The sequence below is a fragment of the Maniola hyperantus genome, chromosome 23, assembly GCF_902806685.2.
Source record: "Maniola hyperantus chromosome 23, iAphHyp1.2, whole genome shotgun sequence".
Taxonomy (NCBI): domain Eukaryota; kingdom Metazoa; phylum Arthropoda; class Insecta; order Lepidoptera; family Nymphalidae; genus Maniola; species Maniola hyperantus.
Genome location: NC_048558.1, coordinates 9,264,709 through 9,291,385, shown reverse-complemented (window position 1 = coordinate 9,291,385; position 26,677 = coordinate 9,264,709). Strand labels below are relative to the sequence as shown.

At 40.9% G+C, this 26,677-nt stretch overlaps 1 protein-coding gene across 1 annotated transcript; it reads right to left on the bottom strand.

Moving 5' to 3' along the window:
- Positions 1-31: 31 nt before the first annotated feature.
- LOC117993081 (lysine-specific demethylase phf2-like) lies at positions 32-25,511 on the bottom strand. Its single transcript, XM_034980806.2, has 23 exons — positions 25,411-25,511; positions 24,849-24,934; positions 23,675-23,857; positions 23,098-23,210; positions 22,514-22,650; positions 21,824-22,019; positions 21,018-21,113; positions 20,348-20,493; positions 18,901-19,027; positions 17,703-17,825; positions 16,834-16,950; positions 15,759-16,351; positions 14,022-14,245; positions 13,419-13,558; positions 10,833-10,928; positions 10,142-10,352; positions 9,544-9,691; positions 8,913-9,035; positions 8,114-8,223; positions 6,980-7,082; positions 6,023-6,206; positions 4,502-4,577; positions 32-3,964 (listed from the first exon to the last, which is right to left on the bottom strand). Exons 1-23 carry the CDS (start codon positions 25,509-25,511, stop codon positions 3,885-3,887), a joined length of 3,513 nt encoding a protein of 1,170 aa, XP_034836697.1. The 3' UTR covers positions 32-3,884.
- Positions 25,512-26,677: the final 1,166 nt, after the last annotated feature.

Here is a 26,677-nt window from a genome sequence, read left to right as displayed (position 1 = left end):
ACTAATATTCCACTAAACCTTTTTTATAAAAAAATCATACATCAAGTCGGTGGTGAGTTAGCGATTTACGAAAATACATATTTTTGTCTTTTTTCTAATATTATTTATATCTTTTTATGTTAATACAAGTATTAAGTAGAAGACGGATCCGATTCCGAATTTATTTCTAGTCTAGATTTATTTATAAAGTAAAAAATATGTGTTAAGTGTTTTACATATTTTTCGAAATTTAAAATTCAAAATCGGATCAAAATATACCAATAACTACAACACTGACACGTTAATATCAAGGGCACCTTGAATATTTAAGTAAAAAATAAAATATTGTACAAAAACTCTGATATAGTATTGTTTTTAATGTAAAGAAAAAATACATACTACATAAGGCGTACGCAGTGTACGAAGAGATTTACAGAAATTTTACATTTCTTCCGTAATTAGACAAAGCTTTATGTTTTATTGTAACATTTTTTATAAAAAAAAAAAAAAAAACTATTATGTGGCCCTTAAAAAAACGATTCAGTGTAGTAGGGCTAGTCTTAAACATGAAAATACTAATTTAAAATTCGTCTTAACTAGACAAGCGTATTTAGTATTGTGATATTTAGTACGAAAACACCGATGATGATAAAGAAAATAAAACAGTTGTCTCTTAAGAAAAACTCCCAGAAAACGCATGTCAAGTTAAAAAGGCACACTGACTGTACATACATACATAGCACTAATTTATCAGTATATTTTATTAAAAAAACAATACATTTACTCAGATCTTTGATTAAAAACACTGAATGTTAAGAAAAAGATACGCAGATATACATAAATATCTATAACGTATGTATAAGATCCCGCAAATTGCTATTGCGCTGGAACCATGTCTCATTAATATCGAAATGACGTCAGTTTGACGTCAGCCGAAATAAATACATACCATCAGCTCAAAACTTCAGTCTAGTGCTGACATCACTAAAATGGCGGCCACGCGTATTAGCAATTTGCGGGACTTATACCATACAAAGTAGATGTATAATGCGCGCAAAACAACTAGTCCAATGGTGGACACGAGGAGTATTTCTGCAGACTGTACAAAAACAGATCTCAGCTGGCCTTGTATACCTATAGTACGCGACAGGTCGAAATGGCAATCGGGGAGAGAATGCCCGGCACACCCGCACAGCTCCCATGCTAACCGCGTGCGGGCGGGCATGGGTGACGTGCGGGTGTATGCGCCTCATACCCCGATTGCCATCTCAATCTGTTGCGGAATGTATACATATATACTAGGTACTATAACCTGCACAAACCCCCGTATTGCAACTTCAGATAGAATTAGTCAACTAATCTAACCGCGGTACTCAGAGTCGCTAATCGGTACTTAAGATTGAGTTAAAACGAGACAGATTTATGTGAAAGATATAGCTCTGTCTCGTTTTCACTAAACTTAAGTAACGATTAAGCGACTCAGAGTACGGCAGTAAGTTTCGTCACATATAAAATAATAAATTAGGTATGTGATACATAAAGACACAAATGCATTTTTATTTATATGCGCGAAAGGGTTTTGAAGGTTCTGGCCTAGCTACTGGCCGCCATTTTTCTTTTTTTCCAAAATAGCGGCCACACATAAAACTTGTATTAATCAATAGCTGGTATCAATACAAACAAGTATTGTATGAGATAAGTCTTCCAAAGTGTCACATTTCTGAGATTTAAACTATCAAAGTTGTACTGAAGACTCCATCACTAGCGTGCAGTACTAGTACAACTTTGATCTATACTAATATATACTATAAATGCGAAAGTGTGTCTGTCTGTCTGTCTGTCTCATATCTCATACATTACTTGTTTGTATTGATGCCAGCTATTGATTAATGTAGGTTTTGTGCGTGGCAGATATTTTGAAAAAAAAAATGTAGGCAGGCCAGGCTCCATACTAAAATATTCAAACCCCTTTATTAGAAAACCCTGTACATGAGAATGACAATACAGTACGCGGCAGAAAGTAATGTACATCGGCCCTTAGAACGACATTTCGGCTATGTAGAGCGTTGTCTCTGTCACTCATACCTTTATGATGTTTTGTCGGTCTCAACGACAAAGACATTCAAACTCAAATTATTTATTCAGAATTATTGGTAATAATGTTACTAGATGGCGCTGTTTATTTTGTGAAAACTATTGGGAATTATGGGATACCGTGAGGTCTTAGTTCGGGATGGACCACTAGTAATAATCATCATCACAACCCATTTCCGGCCCAGTATTGACTACGGGTCTCCTCTCATTGCTCTACATATATCTGCTATCTCCTTCTAAAGGTCGATGTACATTACTTTCTGCCGCGTACCGTACGTATTTTACCCGACTACGTAAGTGTTTACAGTAGGTACCTCACAGGAAAGATTAAACATCGAACTTTAGAAAGAGATATGCGATAGCTTCGGCTTCATAGAGCGTCGTCTCTTTCACTCATACCTATGTGACGTAATGTAGATCTCAACGACAGAAGCTCTACGAAACTGTTATCTCTTTCTAAAGCCCGATGTGCAATATTTCCTGCCGGGTACCGTAATTTTTACATAATAGTATTAAATTTTTAAGCAATCACTTTGACAAATTAATGAAAAAAGGAAATTTTATAGTAATTTACTGATGTTTATTATATTTCTTTAGTAATTAAATAAATTCATGATATCTCAGTGAGACACTAGTTAATGTCGCAATGTACAAGTGCGCCTACAACACATATTGGTCCGTGATCTAAATACATAATATAAAATATACATCTTACATACCCGCTTTTTTACGACCTGGACCCTAACATTTGGGACCTAAAGCCGTATCCACACACAGACAAAAAACAAAAAAAGCATGTTAAAATTCTTATCTTCAGTCAAGGTCTATATGTGAAAATTATTATCCTTGTGAAGGTCCATATGTGAAAGTTATTATTTTCCTCAGTCAAGGTCCATATGTGAAAGTTATTATTTTCCTCAGTCAAGGTCCATATGTGAAAATTATTATTTTCCTTAGTCAAGGTCTATATGTGAAAATTATTATCTTCATTCAAGGTCTATATGTGAAAATTATTATCCTTGTGAAGGTCCATGTGTGAAAATTATTATTATCCTCAGTCAAGGTCTAATTGCGAAAATTATTATTATCCTCAGTCAAGGTCTATATGTGAAAATTATTATTATCCTCAGTCAAGGTCTAATATAGATATGTGAAAATTATTATCCTCAATCAAGGTCTATATGAAAAAGAAATAAGTATAGGCACGTTATGGACTACGAGCCAGCGCGTACCAGACCTTCGTTATTTTATAAATGCTGAAAGTTGCTCTGCGTATTGTCCCCAACACAGGGAGGAACGATCAGTGACTATGAAGTTTGGATCATGGTGGCTTTGGGAGATAACAGGTAATTAAGGTGTAAAAAAAATCTTCGTCAAAGTATAAACTCAATTTTTTTTTCTTTCTTCGGAAGGGTATTAGAAATAACGTCATGCATTGCAAGACACTCTTAAACGTTAACAATTTATTCAATTTATTGGCAGAGGGTTGCCAATGCATGACGATGCATGATTACCTCATAGCTCCTAAACTTCAAAACTACAACGAACACTAAAAATAAAATAAAGTTCATAAACGTTTCACGTTTTTCTGCCATTTAGCACACAAATATACAAACATTAAAACTGTTTCTCATACGAGTACATCAATAAGGTGTCCCCAATATTAACTATACTGATTGAATGCATAATAAAAGAATGTCCCAAATTTTAGGGTAATTTATGGGTCAAAATCGGGCGCCAGTGCGGTGTCTACCAGATATACAATTAACTATGTTAACAGTATTACTAATGTTTTAATTAATTAATTTAAGCTAATATATCATTTTGTGTATTTTGAGGATTTTGCCGAGACGCTGTTTCGCCGTCTTCATACCCTTTTTCAGTCTCATATCTGAAAAGGAAGTTAAATTGATTCGACGCGTAGACAAAAAGTACAACAAGAAATAAAACTTACTATTTTGGGTATTTTTTCATTTATTTAAACAGTTTTCATAAAATACGGGGCTTTTCAGAACATATTTTTTGTAAAAGCGTCAGGGACACTTTTCGAATTTTTCGGTGAAAGTAATTCTGACAACAGCTATGAATGGGTTCATCATGAGTTACTGAAGTAAGCTGAGAGCATTGAACGACCCTGTTATTCAATATCCTTTTAATGTTTTATATTTTTTATATTTTTGTATTTTGTTTCTTCTTGTGTTTGTATTAATAATTTTATTAATTAGATACTAATATTATAAAGAGGTAAAGTTGTTTGTAGGGGGTAATCTACGGAATTACTGAAGTGATTTGGCAAATTCTTTCACCAATAGAAAGCTTCATTATTCCTGATTATATATTTTAATTTAAAGATCCCTACGAAAATTGTGATAAGCTCCCGTGCGAAGCAGAGGCGGGTCGCTAGTTAGATATATAAAAAAAAACTCACTCTTGCTAGTCTGGGGCGTGTGCACGGGCGGCGGCGGTCGCTTGCTCTTCGTCGCCAGCACCGCTCGCTTCGCGCTCTGCACATTACACCGTTATTTACATCTTCAGTTAGCGGCTGACTGTTCTATCGCCATGCGGCAGTTCGCGCACGCGTGGCACAGGAGAAGGAGCTGCTCCGAAGTGCGGCAGCGACGACGGAGAGCAGGAAGAGGAAGGAAGCGAGGAGGACGACGACGACGCGACGAGTTCAGAGGAGGGAAGCGAGAGCTAGGTATCCAGATACGCAATGACAGGAGAGGATGTGGGAACAGGAGACACCACGAACGGCGACGGGAATCTCCCGTATCTGTGACGTCTGCCCCAGAATGGGGAGAGTGACATGATGGGGACAAGGAAGCAGAAAGGAAAACTTGTAGGGAGTCAAGAAGGCGCCCCGAGAAAGAGCCACCGAGCAAGTACCGAACGGGCGAATTTTTTTATTTTTATTTTTTAAGAAATAAGAGAAAAGTGCTATTAATTCCATTATTGTACAACTAGCCGATGCCCGCGACTTCGTCCGCGTGGATTTAGGCTTTTAAATTTTTTGTGGAAACTCTTATTTTCCGGGTTAAAAAGTAGCCTATGTCCTAACCCCGGGATGTAAGCTAGCTCTGTACCAAATTTCATCAAAATCAGTTAAACTGTTGGACCGTGGATAGCTAGCAGACAGACAGACACACTTTCGCATTTATAATATTAGTATGGATAGTAATAACTTGGGATTTTTTCAAAGAAAATTGTTAATAAATAGAGCGTGGATCAGTGAGGTATGGACCGATCGTGCATTTTTTGCGCCTTCATGTCAAAAATTTGAAAAAAATGTTACTCGAATCACTACGGTTCTATCCTCGCTAAATAATATTTAAGAAAGGTCAGAGTAACTCAGAGGGCTATGATTGGAGTTTCTCTACGTGCTCCAATCAGAAGTGAGTAGATTCGTAGTGCTAAAACAAGCGGGCCTGCGTATATAAGTCCCGCAAATTGCTATTGCGCTAGAACCATGTCTCATTAACATCGAAATGATGCCATTTTGACGACAGCCGAAATAAAAATATACCATCAGCTCGAAACTTCAGTCTAGTGCCGACGTCACTAAAATGGCGGCCACGCGCATTAGCAATTTGCGGGACTTATACTAGACGACCGCCAGCCTGCAGGCTTGACGATTTAAAGAAGACAGCTGCAAGTGGTTGGATGGATTTTTTTTATTTTATTCAAATACAAGTTAGCCCTTGACTGCAATCTCACCTGGTGGTAAGTGATGATGCAGTCTAAGATGATAGCGGGCTAACCTGGAAGGGGTATGGCAGTTTTTATTAAACCCATACCCCTTTGGTTTCTACACGGCATCGTACCGGAACGCTAAATCGCTTGGCGGCACGGCTTTGCCGGTAGGGTGGTAACTAGCCACGGCCGAAGCCTCCCACCAGAAAAGGATGGAAACGCAAGAGCAGTGAGCACGAAATTTTTCCTCGCCACTTACCTGTGGATGGTGCTTGTCGTGCACCGCGTGGTCTTTGTGCTTGTCGTGCTTGTCCTGCGCGTTGCTGATGGCGGCGGCGTGCAGCGCGGCGCGCACGCACTCGCGCCGCACGGCCGAGCGCGCGGGCCCGCGCAGCCGCGGCGCCACGCGGCCCAGCCGCGCGCGGGGGGACCAAGACTCGTCCCTAGGATATAATAGAAATAAAAAAAACGGGCGAAATGCGAGTCGGACTCGCACAAGAAAGGTTCCGTACCATCGCACAAGACATAACACTTTTTATTTTCATAGCGGCCATTTTGAAAACTTTATTATTTGTTGTTAAAGCCATAATCGAAATAAACATTCTATGAAAATTTCAACTCACTCAACTATTACGGTTCATGAGATACAGCCCGCTGACAGACTGACGGACGGACCGCGAAAGCTTAGCAATAGACACTCCCGTTGGCACTAGAGAAACTTCGTTAGCGTAATTCAGGATCTATGACTAAGATCCTGTGGCGACATCTATTACGTTGTAAGTTACTTCACCCCACCGTGCGATGGGAGTGGATTGTAGAATCTTTCGTATGGCTTCAATAGCTGGGGAATAGGGATACAAACACTAGTCATACAAACTTTGTATGTGGATACCGCCATACAATGGGGCTGATTCTCTTGTACACAATCTCTAAACTAAACTAAAATGACACGTCTAAATCTATTGCTATCCCTGTCACAATGTTGCTTGCGGAAAAGGATAGCACTAGATTTAGACCCGTTAATTTAGTTTAGCTTAGAGATTGTGTACAAGAGAATCGGCCCCAATGTTTAGTTATGATAGTTTAGTGTTTTCTAATTTTTACGTGTGTGTCGTCTCATAAAATCGTAAAATAGGGGTTTGAAATTAGTTTAGTCCGTGCAGACGAAGTCGCGAGCATAAGCTAGTATTATATATACAAAGGGAAAAAACCTCACTTGTCGGTTTTGCTCCTGCTGTCGGTCCGGTTGCGCGGCGCGCGGCGTCTCCGCACCGACCAGTCCTCGTCCTCGTCCGAACTCATCTCCAGCGACGGGTATACTGCGAGCGAAACAGAGTGCTCATGCTTGTGTTTAAGTCGTATCGGTATAAATAAGGTACACCTAGGACGTTTGTGCACTTGTGGCGGTTACCACAATAGCAACTAGATGGCGCTGTTCAATCGATGACGTAGTCCCGAACAAATGTACCGCCGATAGCAATCGCACTAACGGAGTTTTCTGCAATCTGGACTATATATAGAAGTTTCAAGATACAACCGTCGGCCCAGCTGGCGCTACCGAGCACAACCAACCGCTCGGTGGGAGATCTCCCCTTTGGTACGGTCGAGCCTGCACACCGCTCCCGTACACACTCATCCGTGAAATCACGGATACGAACCGAATACGGATGAGTGCACAAACAGTCTAAATGTGTGCATTTTCGAGCGCTTACTCGGGACTGATTGGTCAAACATGCACGCAAACTTGCGCAATGCCCATGTATACGACGTAACCACAAGTACAGTACGCGGCAGAAAATAATGTACATCGACCTTTAGATGAGACTTCGGCTTTGTAGAGCGTTGTCTCTGTCACTTATACCTATGGGACGTTTTGTCGGTCTCGAAGACGGAGACAATTCTCTACAAAACTGCTATCTCTTTCCGCGTACTGTAAAGTTCACTCGCTTTCGTGAATTGCTAGACCTATACAGAATGAGTTCTTACGCATCATTTTAACTTCATCTGTCAACTGTCATGTCAAAGTACTATTTTAGTCCGTATTTAAAAAGTGAAAAAAACTTTTGACATGACAGTTGACACATAAAGTTAAAATGGCGCGTGAGAACTGATTCTGTCATCAAGCGAGAAAAAATCTAAAAATAACAAACAAAGATTTCACTTTTTTTATCCTTTCTACAAATATTCGAAACGCACGAAGCAGTAGCCGCCATGATGAATTCCGACTGTGACGTCACCTAGATTGTATTTCACTAAGAAAACGCCGTTACCAAGCCATGTGACGCCATGACCTGTTTTTTGAGCGACTTTCGCTTCTACTGCTATGGTAATAAAGCTCAATATCGCTTACCATACTCCTCGTCTCGATGCACCTCCTTAATGACGTCTTCTTCATCATAGTCGTCGTCGTCCGCACTGCTGGCTGCTTTGCGCGACCGCGACCGGCTTCCACCACTACTGCTGTAGAAATAAGAGTCAATTTTCATTATCACTTCGATAAAAAACAAAATGAGTACCGCTTCTATAAGTTACGCTGATGTACCTGCGCAGAAGTCTTATTTATGAATGGCGCGAAATATCTCAGTCAATCAGCGCGCGTCCGTCCGCTATTGGTTGTTGCCTACGCGTCATTTTCGGAGTCCGCAATTGTGAGCGATATAGCACGAGTCTGCTTTTCTTGTGTTTAAAATCTTAACGTCTTGACGTTATTGTATGTATGTATGTATATACTTTATTGCACCACAGAAACACAAATGACAGGTTACAAAAAGAAATCTTAATAAGTAGGTACAAAAAGGCGGTCTTATCGCTAAATAGCGATCTCTTCCAGACAACCTTAACGCTAGGGAAAAAACGAACAAATGGACAATGGGAGGTGGTGTAAAATAAACCTAAATACCAATAGCTAAATAAACTAAACCATATAATAAGATTATTACCACACCATACAACCATATAAAGAGATTATTGCTTGCAATACGGTCTGTATTTCATTGGTGTACTTTCGGTTTTAGTCTGCGTTAGGTTGCGTTTCTCTGCGCAAAAGAATATTGCCGATGCGACTCTTAAAAATCGTAGTACAGTACCGGTTATTTATATACGTTGATAAACCACAAAATAAGTCTAAAATCAATAGAAAAATACCCTACCTTTCGACTCTAGAGGTGTCGGTAGTCGGTTGGGGGGTGTCCACTGCTAGTCCGAAGGTCCGTGGAGGGGCCTCGAATCGCTGCTCACCGATACTCAGCATACCCGCCACTGCCGCATCCTCACTAAAAAAAATTAAAACAGCAATTTTTGCTATAGTTTTCGCTTTTAATTCCTGTATTCAAACAAAAAAAAACGCTCGCTGCGCCCGCGCATTGTTTTGACCGAAAAAATCTGACTCGCAATGAAAGCGCTCTGCCTATATGCGCTATATTTTGTTCTAGACTCTGCAAACATGCCTCTATTAGAACATGTAACCGAATTGGACGCACGTGTCATATCATATCGATGTTTTGCTTGAGTTTTAATTACTTAGCCTTACCTGACAAAATTTACAACTACCTACATTTCAAATAATTGATAGATGATAACTTTTATTAGTCGTCATTAGATTCTATTAATCATCATTATTAAAGCCCACTGTTTTAACTATTTATCCAAAAATCTCACACACGCTTCTCATATTCGAAGAATGAGTGCGACAGAAAGTATTCTGATAGGCAAATTTATCCCTTTTGCTGACACGATTTTTATATTTGTATCCTGGTCGATATGTACAAGATTTAGACTCACGTGTCATTAACAGGCTGGTCTTCAGCCAACACAGACGCCTGGATGAGCGACTCGATGCCATTGGCGGGCACAGGTCTCGCCGGCGGGGGTTGTGGTGTTTGTTGTTGCGCCGCCTGTTGTTGTTGTCGGTACGCGCTGCTGTTTGATGCTGCAACAAAACGATTTGGTCTATACGACATTCCGCACATATTATATTACAAAACGTTCATACACGGCTCTCTAGCGCGATTGAACTTCATTCAACGCCATCTAGTATTTATATGTGGAAGCTGGGACAAAATTGAATGAGTCATTTCAAAACAATTATTACACGGCTTTTTCTAACGTGATTGAACTTTGTACAAAGCCATCTACATGTGGAAGTAGTCACAGTAGGAATCAGAATCACTCATGCATCTCACTAAACGGGCAAGCGCATATGCTGAGCTAAGGTGCATGTGCAACGAAGAAAAGCATGTGCAAAAGCGCAGTGCGTACAGAGAAGCAATCTTCAATATATTGGTCGTAACTTCTCTAGTGCGATTGAACTCCGTACAGCGCCATCTAGCATGGAGAGCTGGAAGGTGTAACAGTTTTGTGGATCATTCGGATAGTTCACCTGTATTCCTATGCGCATGATGTCTTTGGTGTTTGGGTTTGGCCGCCCTCCGCCTTGTAGGGGGAGGGGCTTCGTCTATGTACAAGTCCGCGTCTTCGTATTCGTATGTACTGGATACGCGTCTTCGTACCGGACGCTCGGACCGCCGCACCGGAAGTGGGCTTGCGTTGGCTGGTGGTGTTGGTACAACGGGCTTTTGTTCTTCGACTACCTATTAAATATTAAAAAAAAAAATGTTGACATACTTTTTAATCATTATTAACCGACTTCAAAAAATGAGGAGGTTCTTAATTAGTCGGAATCTTTTTTTTGTATTGTAATGTATGTTCACCGATTACTCGAAGACGTCTGGACCGAATGGATTTTTTTTTTGTTATAAGGGTTCCCAGGTGCTCTCATATGAATTTGGTGAAGATCTGATGAAAATCTTCGAAGATAGATAATGGAACTCCTCAACGGATAATAGTAAATTGATCGCGTTTAGTGCAAGAGCAAGAGCTCAACGGGTAAAGGAGTGGACTGAAAACCGAAAGGTCGGCGGTTCAAACCCCGCCCGTTGCATTATTATCGTACCTACTCCTAGCACAAGCTTGACGCTTAGTTGGAGAGAAAAGGGTAATATTAGTCATTTAATATGGCCAATATTCTTTATTAAAAAAAACGTAGGTAAAATGATGTTTACAAGACTTACATAGTTAGTGGTGTGGAACTGGTGCGCGACCGCGGCGTCGTACGACGGCAACTGGGTGTGCGCGTACGCAGGGTCGCCGCTGTAGCTTGCTGCTTGCTGCTAATTAAAAAAAAACACCGTAAAGAACCATATTATAATCATCATCATCATGATCAACTCATCGCTGGCTCACTACAGAGCACGAGTCTCCTCTCAGAGTGAGAACGGTTTTGGCTATAGTCTACCACGCTAACCATGTGCGGATTGGTAGACTTCACACACCTTTGAGAACATTATGGAGAAACCTCAGGCATGCAGGTTTCCTTACGATGTTTTATTTCACCGTTAAAGCAAGTGATATGTAATTACTTAAAACGCTCATAACTCCGAAAAGTTAGAGATGCGTGCCCGAGATCTAACCCCCGATCTCCGATTAGAAGGCGGACGTCCTAACCACTAGGCTATCACAGCTATATTGTAATATTACTAGCTGATGCAAGACAGCATCGTACGACTTGTGAATAATGACGTTGTGAATGTATTTTGCTCGTTCCAGCGAAAAGAACAAGAAATCTTGCCTGATATTCTGTAGGTGCTCGCTGTAGGCCAGCTCTGGCTGCTGGTAGATCTGCTGGTAGCCTGCGCGAGCCGTCTCTCCATATTGGTACTCTTGTTGCTGTTGTTTACCTGATGTTCCACCTCTGGGTAGCGCTGGTAAGCAGGCTCGCTGTAGGCCAGCTCTGGCTGCTGGTAGATCTGCTGGTAGCCCGCGCGAGCCGTATCTCCATATTGGTACTCTTGTTGCTGTTGTTTACCTGATGTTCCACCTCTGGGTAGCGCTGGTAAGCAGGCTCGCTGTAGGCCAGCTCTGGCTGCTGGTAGATCTGCTGGTAGCCCGCGCGAGCCGTATCTCCATATTGGTACTCTTGTTGCTGTTGTTTACCTGATGTTCCACCTCTGGGTAGCGCTGGTAAGCAGGCTCGCTGTAGGCCAGCTCTGGCTGCTGGTAGATCTGCTGGTAGCCCGCGCGAGCCGTATCTCCATATTGGTACTCTTGTTGCTGTTGTTTACCTGATGTTCCACCTCTGGGTAGCGCTGGTAAGCAGGCTCGCTGTAGGCCAGCTCTGGCTGCTGGTAGATCTGCTGGTAGCCCGCGCGAGCCGTATCTCCATATTGGTACTCTTGTTGCTGTTGTTTACCTGATGTTCCACCTCTGGGTAGCGCTGGTAAGCAGGCTCGCTGTAGGCCAGCTCTGGCTGCTGGTAGATCTGCTGGTAGCCCGCGCGAGCCGTATTTCCATATTGGTACTCTTGTTGCTGTTGTTTACCTGATGTTCCACCTCTGGGTAGCGCTGGTAAGCAGGCTCGCTGTAGGCCAGCTCTGGCTGCTGGTAGATCTGCTGGTAGCCCGCGCGAGCCGTATCTCCATATTGGTACTCTTGTTGCTGTTGTTTACCTGATGTTCCACCTCTGGGTAGCGCTGGTAAGCAGGCTCGCTGTAGGCCAGCTCTGGCTGCTGGTAGATCTGCTGGTAGCCCGCGCGAGCCGTATCTCCATATTGGTACTCTTGTTGCTGTTGTTTACCTGATGTTCCACCTCTGGGTAGCGCTGGTAAGCAGGCTCGCTGTAGGCCAGCTCTGGCTGCTGGTAGATCTGCTGGTAGCCCGCGCGAGCCGTCTCTCCATATTGGTACTCTTGTTGCTGTTGTTTACCTGATGTTCCACCTCTGGGTAGCGCTGGTAAGCAGGCTCGCTGTAGGCCAGCTCTGGCTGCTGGTAGATCTGCTGGTAGCCCGCGCGAGCCGTATCTCCATATTGGTACTCTTGTTGCTGTTGTTTACCTGATGTTCCACCTCTGGGTAGCGCTGGTAAGCAGGCTCGCTGTAGGCCAGCTCTGGCTGCTGGTAGATCTGCTGGTAGCCTGCGCGAGCCGTCTCTCCATATTGGTACTCTTGTTGCTGTTGTTTACCTGATGTTCCACCTCTGGGTAGCGCTGGTAAGCAGGCTCGCTGTAGGCCAGCTCTGGCTGCTGGTAGATCTGCTGGTAGCCCGCGCGAGCCGTATCTCCATATTGGTACTCTTGTTGCTGTTGTTTACCTGATGTTCCACCTCTGGGTAGCGCTGGTAAGCAGGCTCGCTGTAGGCCAGCTCTGGCTGCTGGTAGATCTGCTGGTAGCCCGCGCGAGCCGTATCTCCATATTGGTACTCTTGTTGCTGTTGTTTACCTGATGTTCCACCTCTGGGTAGCGCTGGTAAGCAGGCTCGCTGTAGGCCAGCTCTGGCTGCTGGTAGATCTGCTGGTAGCCCGCGCGAGCCGTATTTCCATATTGGTACTCTTGTTGCTGTTGTTTACCTGATGTTCCACCTCTGGGTAGCGCTGGTAAGCAGGCTCGCTGTAGGCCAGCTCTGGCTGCTGGTAGATCTGCTGGTAGCCCGCGCGAGCCGTATCTCCATATTGGTACTCTTGTTGCTGTTGTTTACCTGATGTTCCACCTCTGGGTAGCGCTGGTAAGCAGGCTCGCTGTAGGCCAGCTCTGGCTGCTGGTAGATCTGCTGGTAGCCCGCGCGAGCCGTATCTCCATATTGGTACTCTTGTTGCTGTTGTTTACCTGATGTTCCACCTCTGGGTAGCGCTGGTAAGCAGGCTCGCTGTAGGCCAGCTCTGGCTGCTGGTAGATCTGCTGGTAGCCCGCGCGAGCCGTATCTCCATATTGGTACTCATGTTGCATGTCTTCCGCTGAATACATTCCTGGAAAAATACACCCATTTAGCAGTTCATCATGATCTCTGCGAAGGTTGTTAGGTTTACACAAAGATTTGGGGAGCTACACCAATGGCGTACACAGGGTTTGAAACCAAGACAGGCATTGGAAGGTTAGGTTCAGGTACGACATAATTTCAGTCTGTTATTATGTAAAATTATATTGTATATATCGCTGTTGATTGCAATAAAAAAAAAAAAAAAAAAAAAAAAAAATGAAAATAAATTGTTTTGATCTATTTCAAATTGGGGTAAGAGTGTATAAATGCTTCTGTAAATTGCAAACTAATGCAGAACACTGGTCTGAAATTCCCAATTGGCTGGAATGTTTCCTGAAAATGGCAATCATGATGTAAGAGGATCCACTGCTGGAGCTGCACTGCTTGACTGTGTCATCAATGTCTTTCTTTGAGATGGTTCACTGCTGAAGTATGTGGCAATGTTGGCATACCTGCTCCATAGTTCATCTCCTGTCCTTCTGGCCGTATGTTGGGAAGATTCTCGTTGGTGAAAAGAATCTGCTCCTCATGGTAGTCTCCGATGTCTTTCTTTGAGATGGTCCACTGCTGAAGTGGTTTGAGAGCGCGCTCCGTTCGTATTAGATGGGATTTGAGGATGGAATGTTCCGGAAGGCTGTATGGAGGCGGTTCCTCGCGTGATGATGATGGGGAGTTGCTGGAAGAGAGATTGTTGAAGTGAACCAATATTTTACTAAAGAAACAATACAACGTAACACAACCCACAACTCTAATGATCTATGTCAGTGTGAGTGCAAATGTCTGGCCAACACAATCAATTGGGTCACATTAGCCAACCCAATCTGATTGGGTCACAATAACTCTGATTATTTTAATTAGAATTGTGTTGGACTGGGGTAGACCAGTGATCAGGTTATAATATAGGACCAGCAGGCAGTGGCGTGCACAGGAGTTCAAGCCAGGGTATGCATTTAGGTATGAACTTATTTTACAGCAGGTTATAATGAAAAATAAGCATTGATTCATTACAATGAGGGTAAGCAGTGCGGTTATGCTTCTATGAGCTGCACGCCACTGCCAGCAGGGTGATTCGCTAACTTAGTGTCGTAACACTGAATGATAACCACCAAGCTCATTTTTTAATCCGACAAAGGTTTTCTATGAAAAAATATTTAAAATCACCCAGTTTAAGCATAAGTCAGAAAAGCAGGTTAAATTTAACTAATTTTATAAGTTATTAAAATGTTCCCTCATATAAAGCTTGCACGTGGATGTAGATCACAACGCGTAGAGGCTAATCGAGAGATTTAATCTTTATTATAACCTAACTGCAATATTAACTTGATTAGGGCACAATTGCTATTGTAACCACTTAATCAAAATAACGAGCTAAACACAAAAGTATTTAATAGTCGTCGAGTCTCGAATCGGAACGAGACTGAAGTAATAACTGTCAAACACTCGTATTTATACAAATCGAATCAAGATGGCTACCCCACCACAGATTGCGCGACATCGGATGAGTCAAATATTGCCAATTCATTAAACTAATTTCAATAAGCTAACACCAGTGAAGCAGCAATGTAGAACTAACCAACCTCAGTGGCTATCGTTCAGTGTTAGACACTGAGTTAGCGAATCACCTAGCTGATTGTCACACTGGGTTGGATTGAGCCAGATTTAGGCCGATTTTGGAGTTATGTATTACCAAAAACATGAAAATAAAGAAAAATACCACATATGACCAAACTAAGCTAAAAACCTAGCTCTTGTATAGCATACTTTTGCAGAAACATCAGTTTTTTTACTTTATTCCCATTGGCGATAACTCAAATACAATTTTTTGGGGTTAGCTACTTTATAGTAGCAGGATGGATCATTGTAATCTAAAAAATCTTCAACTTATCCATACTAATATTATAAATGCAAAAGTGTGTCTGTCTGTCTGTGTCTGTCTGTCTGCTAGCTTTTCACGGCTCAACCGTTCAACCGATTTTAACGAAATTTGGTATAGAGATAGCTTGCATGCTGCGGAAGGACATAGGCTACTTTTTATCCCGGAAAATTAAAGAGTTCCCACGGAATTTCAAACAGCTAAATCCACGCGGAAGAAGTCGCGGGCATCATCTAGTTAACTATATAACATACAAAAGACTCAAAAATATTTCAACGCTTGAGTCTTTTGTATGTTAAAGTTCTTAAAAACTTACTTCAGTTTAATCTTCAAGCCAACTTTCTTATCTTGTCTATCCACATATCCGTTCCCATCTTGATAGGCAACCTCGTCATAATTTTGATATGCATATTTCTCCGAAAAATCCTTCTCCAAACCATACTTGATATCAGGTACACCGTTCACATATTTAACATCATCTGTCACAATTTTAACATCGCCTTCCACGTATTTAACACCATTGTCCACATACTTAACATTAGCGTCCAAATACTTAACATTAGGGTCCACATATTTAACATCACTGTCCACATATTTAACACCGCTGTCCACATATTTAACACCACTGTCTATATATTTAACACCATTGTCCACATATTTAACACCACTATTCACGTATTTAACATCGCTAGTCACATATTTAACATCCTGTATGTATCTCTCTGGGTAGACAACTTCTTTACTGTCTATATAGAATTTGTCAGCATATACTTTCTCTTCAAAATCGCCATTTGCATTTGGTTGCATATGCATTATAGGTTTGGGTAATGTTAGTTTTAGTGATTTTTTTGGTGTCGCTTGCTTTTTGCTCTGAGATTTGTTTGGCGAGTGATTCTTTACTTTTAAATCCTGCAAAAAAAACCAAAATATTAATCTCAATTTTTGTTAAAAATTATACAATTTACAGCTATTTATTATTAAACGTATGTTTTTAATGGTATTTGAATCTTTTTTTTAAACTAGCTTATTCCCGCGACTTCGTCCCCGTGGACTACACTTATTTGAAACTTCTATTTTACCTTCTTATGGGTTGTATTTTCAAAAATCCTTTCTAAGCGGATGTCTCTGTCATAATACCAGATCAGTCAGTCAGTCAGTCACCTGTTCTTTTTATATATTTAGATGACTCAAGTTGGAAAGAATCGGCTATTATTGAACAGAGACAGCACATGCGTCCAGGGAAAATATTTTGGTTGACGCATTTCAACTTTGATGCGCTTCAACTCTGCGCTAGCATGTCCCGACCTTTACAGGATACCTAGGATACATCTAAGAAATAAGATTAGGAATGGTCTCATCAATTAATATGCAATTTAAAAGCATAATTTTACCTTATCCTTAGTGCTAGAACTCCTTTTCTCCAAAAGGCGCAACTCCTTGCACAGTTCTCTGACCAGTTGTCCAGAGTTTAAGCATTTGGGCACGTTGTCGCGTTTTGACGAGTCAGACTGTTTAAAACAAAAAAACCCCAAAAATTATAATATATTACACAAAATCATACAGGTTCGCGAAATGAAAAGAACTGCACGCACACGCACGAAACGCTTTGCGCCATCATTTTTCATACGCATGGCTTAGAATACCTTTCCGAGATCTGTGTAGAATTTAATATAAACTATGTCTATAGACAGTAGAATCATATGCAGAAGGATCAAGCGAATCCACCGCATTATATATACCAACTAGCTTATGCTCACGACTTCGTCCGCGTGGACTACACAAATTTCAAACCCCTATTTCACCCCCTTAGGGGTTGAATTTTCAATAATCCTTTTTTAGCGGATGCCTACGTCATAATAACTATCTACATGCCAAATTTCAGCCCGATCCGTCCAGTAGTTTGAGCTGTGCGTTGATAGATCAGTCAGTCAGTCAATCCTTTTATATATTTAGAAGAACCGCATATCGCATGCTGCATGTTGTACTTACAGACTTGTCTGTTCAACGGATTATAGCAAATTAAGCTTTCGGTTCCTCGATAGACATTGGAGTCCCATAGTGCTAGAATAGCGCGACTTCGCATCGGAAAGCGCAGCGTTGGAAGACCCCCTATTAGATGGGCAGACGACATCAAACTAGTCGAAGGAAGAGACTTATGTCCAGCAGTTGACCTTTATTGGTTGATAATGATGATTGTGTGGTTAATGGAAAGGGTCACGACCCTCAACAATAAGGAATACGTCGCAGAAAGGATACTTACGCTTTTAAGTGCATGCCACTCTTTAAGGGCACTGGATAGTATTTTGATCCCTCGCAGCAACAAGGGGGGTAGTTCTGCCGGTGGAGTGGACACGCAGCTCTCGCTTAATGTGAAGTCTTCATCCTGGTTGGAACAAAGAAACCTTCATTCATCTCAATAATATTATAAGCGACTAGCTCGCGACTTCGTCCGACGGACTAGACAAATTTCAAACTCCTATTTCACCCCCTACCTACCTAGCGGATGCCTACGTCATAATAGCTATCTACATGCCAAACTTCAAGCCTGAACCGTCCAGTAGTTTGAGCTGTGCGTTGATAGATCAGTCAGTCAATAACTCAATAAATATACTTGTTCTCATTTTAAAAACATGGTCACTTGAGCGATGTATCTTTGTTTGTGATCTGTCATCTGTACCCACTACCCACTATTCTACATATCAATGGTATGGTCTAAGATCCCGCTATAGAACGACCCTCACCGAGCTGGTTAATGGATGAAACGTATTTCATATTCAATTTAATATGTGAATAAATATATTGCATATGGGTTGCCTAAAAAATTTCAGTCCAGGATGATTAATTAAAATAATATATAAAAGGAAAAGGTGACTGACTGACTGACTGACTGACTGATCTATCAACGCACAGCTCCAAACTACTGGACGGATCGGGCTGACATTTTGCATGCAGATAGCTATTATGATGTAGGCATCCGCTAAGAAAGGATTTTTGAAAATTCAACCCCTAAGGGGGTGAAATAGGGGTTTCAAATTTGTGTAGTCCACGCGAACGAAGTCGCGAGCATTAGCTAGTTAATAATTAAAAAAAAATTTAAAATCATTTCACAAATTCCATATCAATCGAAAGTAAAAAGCCCATAGAATAGCTATCTGCATGCAAAATTTCAGCCCAATCCGTCTAGTAGTTTAAGCTGTGCGTTGATAGATCAGTCAGTCAGTCAGTCAGTCAGTCACCTTTTCCTTTTATATATTTAGATTAATCATCCTGGACTGAAATTTTTTAGGCAACCCATATGCAATATATTTATTGACATATTAAATTGAATATAAAATACGTTTCATCCATTAACCAGCTCGGTGAGGGTCGTTCTATAGCGGGATCGTATAGGATCCCGCTATAGAACGACCCTACTAGTATACTAGTATAGTTTACTAGTATAGTAGTAGTGTATTTACCTGTGTTTCCTCATTGTGCCTACGAAGCGTAGTCAGTAGCTGCGCGGCCGCGTACCAGTGCAGCGCCTCGAACAGGGGGTATCTGAACATCATGGGGGTCTCTACTCGACCCTCGATTTCATAGATCCTGTAAATATAGCACAATCATTTCAAATACATATCAAAAATTTCGGACCAGCAGACTTCAAAAAAAGGAGGAGGTTCTCATTCATCTGAATGTTTTTAGGGTTCCGTAGTAAACAAGGAACCCTTATAGTTTCGCCATGTCCGTCCGTCTGTCCGTCCGTCCTCGGTTAATCTCAAGAGACTATTACTGCTAGAAATCTGTAATTTGGCATGGGTATAAACATTAATCACGCCGACAAAGTGGTGAAATAAAATTTTGATAAATATTTTTTTTAGGGTAGCTCCCCTACATGTAAAGTGGGGATGAGTTATTTTTTTTCTCGTCTATCCCATAGTGTGGGGTATCGTTGAATAGGTCTTTTAAAAATACTGCGGGTGTGGGAACATCATTTTTCGATTTCTAGATTCGTTTGAAACAAATATGTTTTAAAGTGCTAATTTTTATTAGAGTCAAGTGTCCCCCCCCTCTATCAACCAAATGGTAGTATATATATAGGAACGTGAAAAAATTCACAGCAGTAGTATATTATATAATCAATTTTAAAGGAAAACTATCAGGGTTATGTAAAGTTCACAGGTTAAGGAGTTATATCTGTTTTTCGAGGATTGTGACTACGGAACCCTACACTGCACGTGGCCCGCCACGCACTTGACCGGTTTTTTTTTTTGTTTTTTTGTATGTTTGTTACGCGATTACTTGGTCAATTATGAACCGATTTTAATGATTCTTTTTTTGTTTTGTAGGACATATTTCAGAAGTGGTCCCATTTTAATTTGGTAAAGATCTGATGAATATCTTCGGAGATGGAGAACGGAACTCCTCAGTGGATAAGAGTAAATTGCTGCTAGTAAACGGTAGGTTTTTAACTAGGCACCGACTCCAAAAAATATGAGGTGCCAATGTGGAGTCATAAAACAATGTGAAGAGTAGATAGACGGTTCGTGCGGCTAATTGGCACCGGCTCCAAAAAATATAACTATAGAACTACAATAACTCTTGTATACATATTACATAATACATATATTGGGTAATGAATTAAATTATTTTTTACTTTTTAGTGTTTGTGGTTATTGAAGTCGGTTTTTTTTTATTTATTTTTTAAATATTCCTTAAAAATGGACGGAACATGAATTTTGCATTAAAAGACTCACAAATTTGAACAATAGGCTCGCGACTAGCAGCTAAACTCATGAGGTTTGACGGCTCTAAATTTAATTTAAATCAGTCAAACTACGTCTGTCCTTTTCATATTATATAAGTAAGAAGAGTATGCGAATGCTCTAAAATTGGACAAATGGATGATGATGAGACAATACTCACTGCAACTGCATCTCGATAGCGTAGGAGTGCAGCAAGTTGCCGCCGAACACCAGCGAGTCGCAGGGAGTGTACACCGCGTGGATCCAGCCCGTCGGGATGAACAGCGTCTCCCCCTGACCCAGCTCTGCTGTGCCGTACCATTCCACCTGGAACAAATTTTTTTTTTTTTTTTTTATTGATCACGTAAATTTCAATAATACATTTTAAAATAAACAGTTCGCCATCCTCTAGAAACTGTTAAAGTTTATGTGAGGATGGCGAGTTCGCGTTATACAAATTTAATAAAATCTAAGTAAAAAACTGTTATAAAAATTAAAAGCTGTTAATTAGTGCATATTTGTACATATAAAATATCGTTACATGAAACACTTCCTAGACCTAGACTACATAATAGTAATAGTTACATGGATACCAGTACCAACTCCTTCCATTAGATCGGACCCAAAGGCGGGTTCGACTTGTGGACGATCCCAAACTAACCGGCTCGTTGGAAAGCCTGGAGCACCGCAGAGACGTAATAAATTTATTTCAACTCTGTATCATCCATTTTTTTTAATAGAGATAGCGAGCAAACGAGCAGGCGGGTCACCTGATGTTAAGTGATTTTGATGTGAAGTGGAATTGTTTGCGGTGACGTGGGGTGCGGTTGTAGAACTACAGCCCAACTCACCATATCACCAAAGAATCTCTCGGACTGATTGTTGGCTGCGCTCCACTGCTGGTACAGCGCCAGGTTGGTGGTGGTGGGCGGAATCAGGTAGAAGATCTGAAAAAAAATTTACTGCTTAATTTCAAGCTCCCAGTTACCCCAGTTCCACGTGGAAGTTGGTATCAGGGGTATTACGGATATCCGGAACCGCATCCACGAATGCGGAACATTCGCATTAATTCAAACATCCGCATCCACATCCGCGGATGTGAACTTCTAATAATCCGCATCCGCAACAACCCTGGTCGGTATAGGAGGCGCGCGCAGACATCAGACAGTATCTCTGTACGACAGGCCAGACATTCTGAGCCCAGTATAGACGTCGAGTGATACCGGGTGGGTTTACTATAATATTGTAAATGTTGAAAAAAAAATACTACATAAGATATTCTGAACCCTCCACCTCCCATGGCCCCACCAACCTCTCGGTTATATGGGCCGAATCGCGGGAGGACGCCCGTTCGGTACTTGCTCTTGGCATTTTCCCGGGGCGCCTTCTTGACTCCCTACAAATTATTTGTCTCTTCCTTGTCCCTTATGCTCACTCTCCCCCCTTGGGGGCTAGACGTCTCTAATACAGCTGTGATCTCCGCTGCTGCTCCTCCGTGGTGCCGTCCTGGCACCTGTACGCTCCGAGCTGCTTCGCCTCTTATGCCAATGGTGCGCGAATTCCCGTAGCCGGTTGTAGTTATGATATATTCTGATGAAGATATTCTGAACCAGTGGTAGATGCATCCGACGTTTCAAAATATTTTCATTCATATTACCTTTCGTCCATGCAGCACGTGGTACCACACAGTAGTTCCGCCGAAATCCACGTGGAAGTCGGTATAGGAGGCGCGCGCAGACATCAGACAGTATCTCTGCACGGCAGGCCGCGCGGGCTCGCCGCTGGCAGGCCATACATTCTGAGCCCAGTCCAGACGACGAGTGATGCCGGGCGGGTCCACTAGATTGCACATGCTGAAAAGAAAATGTTTGCGTGTCTTCATTGCGTACGTGCCAAAGAAGTGAAACTAAAAATTTTGACAATAGTTAATTTTTATAGTCACAAGGAAGCACAGATATTGATTTTGAAAGAATCCCAACTCAATAACAGAACAAACACATTCAAAATGGCGTCGTTTTTTAAATTATCTTATGTGACATTGCAGATAGAGAAGTAAGTATCACTAAAAAAAATCTTGTTGCCATGAATTTGGCCTATGCACTGCCATGCGCCTTAGCAATGGCTTTAGCTTTTTACTAGCATTAATTTATTTTCTTCAAAATATGTGCTTCAAAATTTAATGGAAATGTTAAAACTTATGCTAAAAACCTATTGATGATAATAATTAAAAATCTACTGTAACAAGGACTGTAAAACGATGCTAATATTGAAGAACATTTTAGCAAATAAAATTTGAAGAACATTCTAGGGAACATTATTTTTTATAATGAAAAGAAGTGCAACTAACTTTGTGTCAGTAAACTCGAGGCTGAGCACGTTGAGCACTTTGTCGTCGCGCAGCTCGGGCGGCGTCTCGAAGTACTCCACGAAGTCAGCCAGCGGCATGCGCAGCGTCGTTTGTCTGCGCACGTCTATTACTTCCACCTGGAAGAACATTCCGGGGTAAAGAGTAGCTTATGTCACTCTCTAGGTATCCATATTATATTGACAGTATACATATTTATTTTGATTCCCTTGACAGGTCTTGACAGTCACGACAGACAGACAACAAAGTGATCCTATCATCATAATGATCAACCCATTACCCCATTACCGGCCCACTACTGAGCCGAGTCTCCTCACAGAGTGAGAAGGGTTTAGGCCATAGTCTGCCCAATGCCGATTGGCAGACTTCGCACACCTTTGAGAACATGGAGAACTCTCAAGTATGCAGTTTTCCTCACAATGTTTTCCTTCGCCATTAAAGCAAGTGATATTTAATTGTTTTTAAAAACACACATAAGTTAGTGATCCTATAAGGGTTCCTTTTTCCTTTCGAGGTACGGAACCCTAAAAATATGGAAGTCTCAAATAAGGTTAGAGTTAATATACCTCTAACTGTGCCCCACAATATCTCAGCACGGATCTGACATTGAAAGTGGCAGGGTTTGGTATCTTCATGTCCAAACCCTCAGTAGTGTTGAATATCACTGGCCGGGTGAACCCTGCAACATATAAGTACACATTCGTACAAATGACGTAAGCATCCAGTAAGAAAGGGTTTTTGAAAATTCAACCCCTAAGGTGGTGAAATAGGGGTTTGAAATTCGTGAAGTCGCAAACATAAGCTAGTCATCCATTTAATTATGAAAGTCTGTCTGTCTGTCTAACACCTTTTCATGGCGCATCGGTTTAACCGATTTTGATGAATTTTGTACAGGGATAGCTTGCATCCTGGAGACAGACAACACAAGCTACGGGAAAATCAAGTGTTCATATGGGATTGCTCAAATCCTAAATCTACAGTACGCGACAGGTCGAGATCGCATTTGGAGAATGACGCACGTCAAACGCGCTCGCCCGCACCGCGTTAGCGCGGGGGCTATGCGGGGAGTTTCCTCCCCGATCGCCATCTCGACCTGTCGCAAACTATACGTGAATAAATTAATAGAATACAGAGTTGATTTACCATTATCTCTGACAAATTCCTCGGTAAAGTGCTGAGGTCTCATCCGTTGCAGAGATGCAGAGGTCGGGCGCAAGGGTCGGGCGGCCAACGCTCGCACCCAGGCAGGAGTCCCCGCTTGAGACGGCCGAGTCTCTGCCCCGATCTCGTATCTGTCCGCACGGTGGTTGTTTGTGGGGATTTTCACTGAAAACAATATTATTTCAATGCATTGACTAAATCTGTAATGGTAGTGGGGAGGAATAAGGTTAGAAAACTCACATGTTTCACAGTAAATAATATGTATCATTAAAATACCAACATAATCCTTCTAAATATATAAAAGGAAAGGTGAGTGACTGACTGACTGGCTGACTGATCTATCAATGCACAGCTCAAATTACTGGATGGATCGGGCTGAAATTTGACATGCAGATAGCTATTATATGATGTAGGCATCCGGTAAGAAAGTATTTTTGAAAATTCAACCCCTAACGTGGTGAAACAGGGGTTTGAAATTTGTGTAAACCACACGGACGCAGTCGCGAGAGCATAAGCTAGTAAAATATAAATTATGCCACTTTAATGACCATTTTAACAAAAAAGCTGGTATGTAGCTAGTAAACTATGACATAGCAATATTTTGGTATGAAGTCATAATAATAGGCTTGGCTCACCTTGGTGATTAGTTATTACCAAAAAATAAACATGTCCCTAAAACATTTTTATAGCTGTATTTAATACTGCAATAGGTGTGTTAATTTAGATTTTTAAATTCACAAGCATGCGTGATCTTTACTTGTGGTTATGTTCTGTACCCTAGTTTTGTAGCCTAGTAGTAAGCTATGATAGCCTAGTGGTTAGGACGACAGCCTTCTAATTAGAGGCTGGGGGTTCGATCCCAGGCATGCACCTCTACCTTTTCGGAGTTATGTGCATTTTAAGTAATTAAATATCACTTGCTTTAGTGGTGAAAACATCGTGAGGAAACCTGCATGCCTGAGAGTTCTCCATAATTTTCCAAGATGTGTGAAATCTACCAATCCGCACTAGGCTATCATGGCGAACTATAGCCTAAACTCTTCTCATTCTGAGAAGAGAATCAGTCTCAGTAGTGAACCGGCGATGGATTGATCATGATAGTGATGATACTGTATACAAATAGGAAATCTGTAAAGTACTGTTTTGTTTCACTTACATACAGAAGGGCCGTAGGTTTGGGCACATTTTGGGCAATGGTACTTGTCAATATCGTCTGAATGGTATATTTTGACATCCACACAGCTGAAAAAAATAAACAATAAGAACCTAATTACCTACTTTGTACTAGGAGCAACCTGCATATTTTGATTGGTAAAACAAGAAAATCTAGATATTAACATGTAAAACATGGGGCTATGCTGAATTTTTGAAAATTTGTTTGTGTTTAATGTTTCTTGTACTAGGATATATTAAAAATAATATTAGACAAAGCTTTGGTGTAAAGAAACACGCATTTTAGGGCCCTATGGTGACCGACAATATAAACAAACACTGGGACCGAGAAATCGCCTTGAACCCCTAAAAAAATATTGGCACGCTTTGAATAGGAAAGTTACATTACCAATATCGCAGTTTCCACTTGATTCAATGTAGAAAAATCAAAGAAAACATATCTTTACAACATGATGGCCGAAGAGCCGAGTGCTGTCAAATTGATTCAATTTTTTCTCACACACAAAAGGCCTTTAACTGAAAAACTTTAACATTTTCCACTTTACCTCCCATGAAACCACTCGCGGCAGCAGTCACATTCTATCATAAATTGTCCAAGATTATATGGTTGACCACACAAACAATAGGTTTCCTTCGATGACGCCATTTTGATGGCGAATAGACAATTATCTTTTTTTTTTCTCCACGTTGCTTTGGGGTGGTCATTTAAAAAAATGCTTACATATCATAGACAATAAATCACATACAGTAAAATTGAATATTTTCAAATAAAAGTTAGCACAACGAATAAATAATTTTATTATAATAGTTAAAGTAACTAAGCAAAGTAATTATCTTATTACAAGATTTATCTCTTTTTTTTTCTTAAAAATAGCGCCTGTACAAATTATGAAGCAAAGATTTCTGAACGACAATAATGTATAATATTTTTTGCAGGCGCAGTCGTTATCGTGTTGTTATCAAAATTGTTATTTTATTATACAGATCTCCCAGGGTTAAAAAAACTGTTATTATTCTGACCGAACAGTAAAATTACTGAAGTGCATTTTAATTTATACATTTTTGTATAATTTGTTTGAGTAGTTCTAGTTACTATGATCGTATCAAAGAGTATGTAACCACTACGTTCTAAGTTGCATTGTCGTTCATATCCATTGACTTATATATTACTTCGTATGGACAGGGTTATTGAACAAACAAAATGGCACCGACTCATAGGTGCTCCAACCGACCTCCAACCGACAATGCAACCTCAGTGACGTCTGGATTTCAAACGGGTCGTTCATTAGTATCTAAGAGGTGGCGTTGATTTATTAGGTTCCTAAACGGTGAAAAATTTTGTTCGCTTGACCATATCTTGTCATTTATATCGATGTTCATAATTATTATGTAATCTACTTTGAATAATGAATAGGTACCTTCTTAATAAAGGCCCTAAGGTCTCCTATAAGCTACTTTTTATCCCGGAAAATGAATACACGGACAGGCACGGGATTTTTAAAAACCTAAATCCACGTGGACGAAGTCGCGGGCCAAGCTATTTTTTAATATAAGTGTTATTACCTGAGTATATAAGTTAAGTGGTACTTCCTTAATATTTAGTTTTTATTTGATTATGTATTGGCGTAAATAAATAACAGCTATAACTACTCAATCGTGTGCATGAAGTCCTTATGTCGGTACCTACAGCTAGTACTTACTAGCTGTTCCATCCAATGCGAATGTATGTCTGTCTATCTGTCTACTAGCTTTTCACGACCCAACAGCTAAATCGATTTTGATGAAAGTTGGTACAGAGTTAACTTACATTCC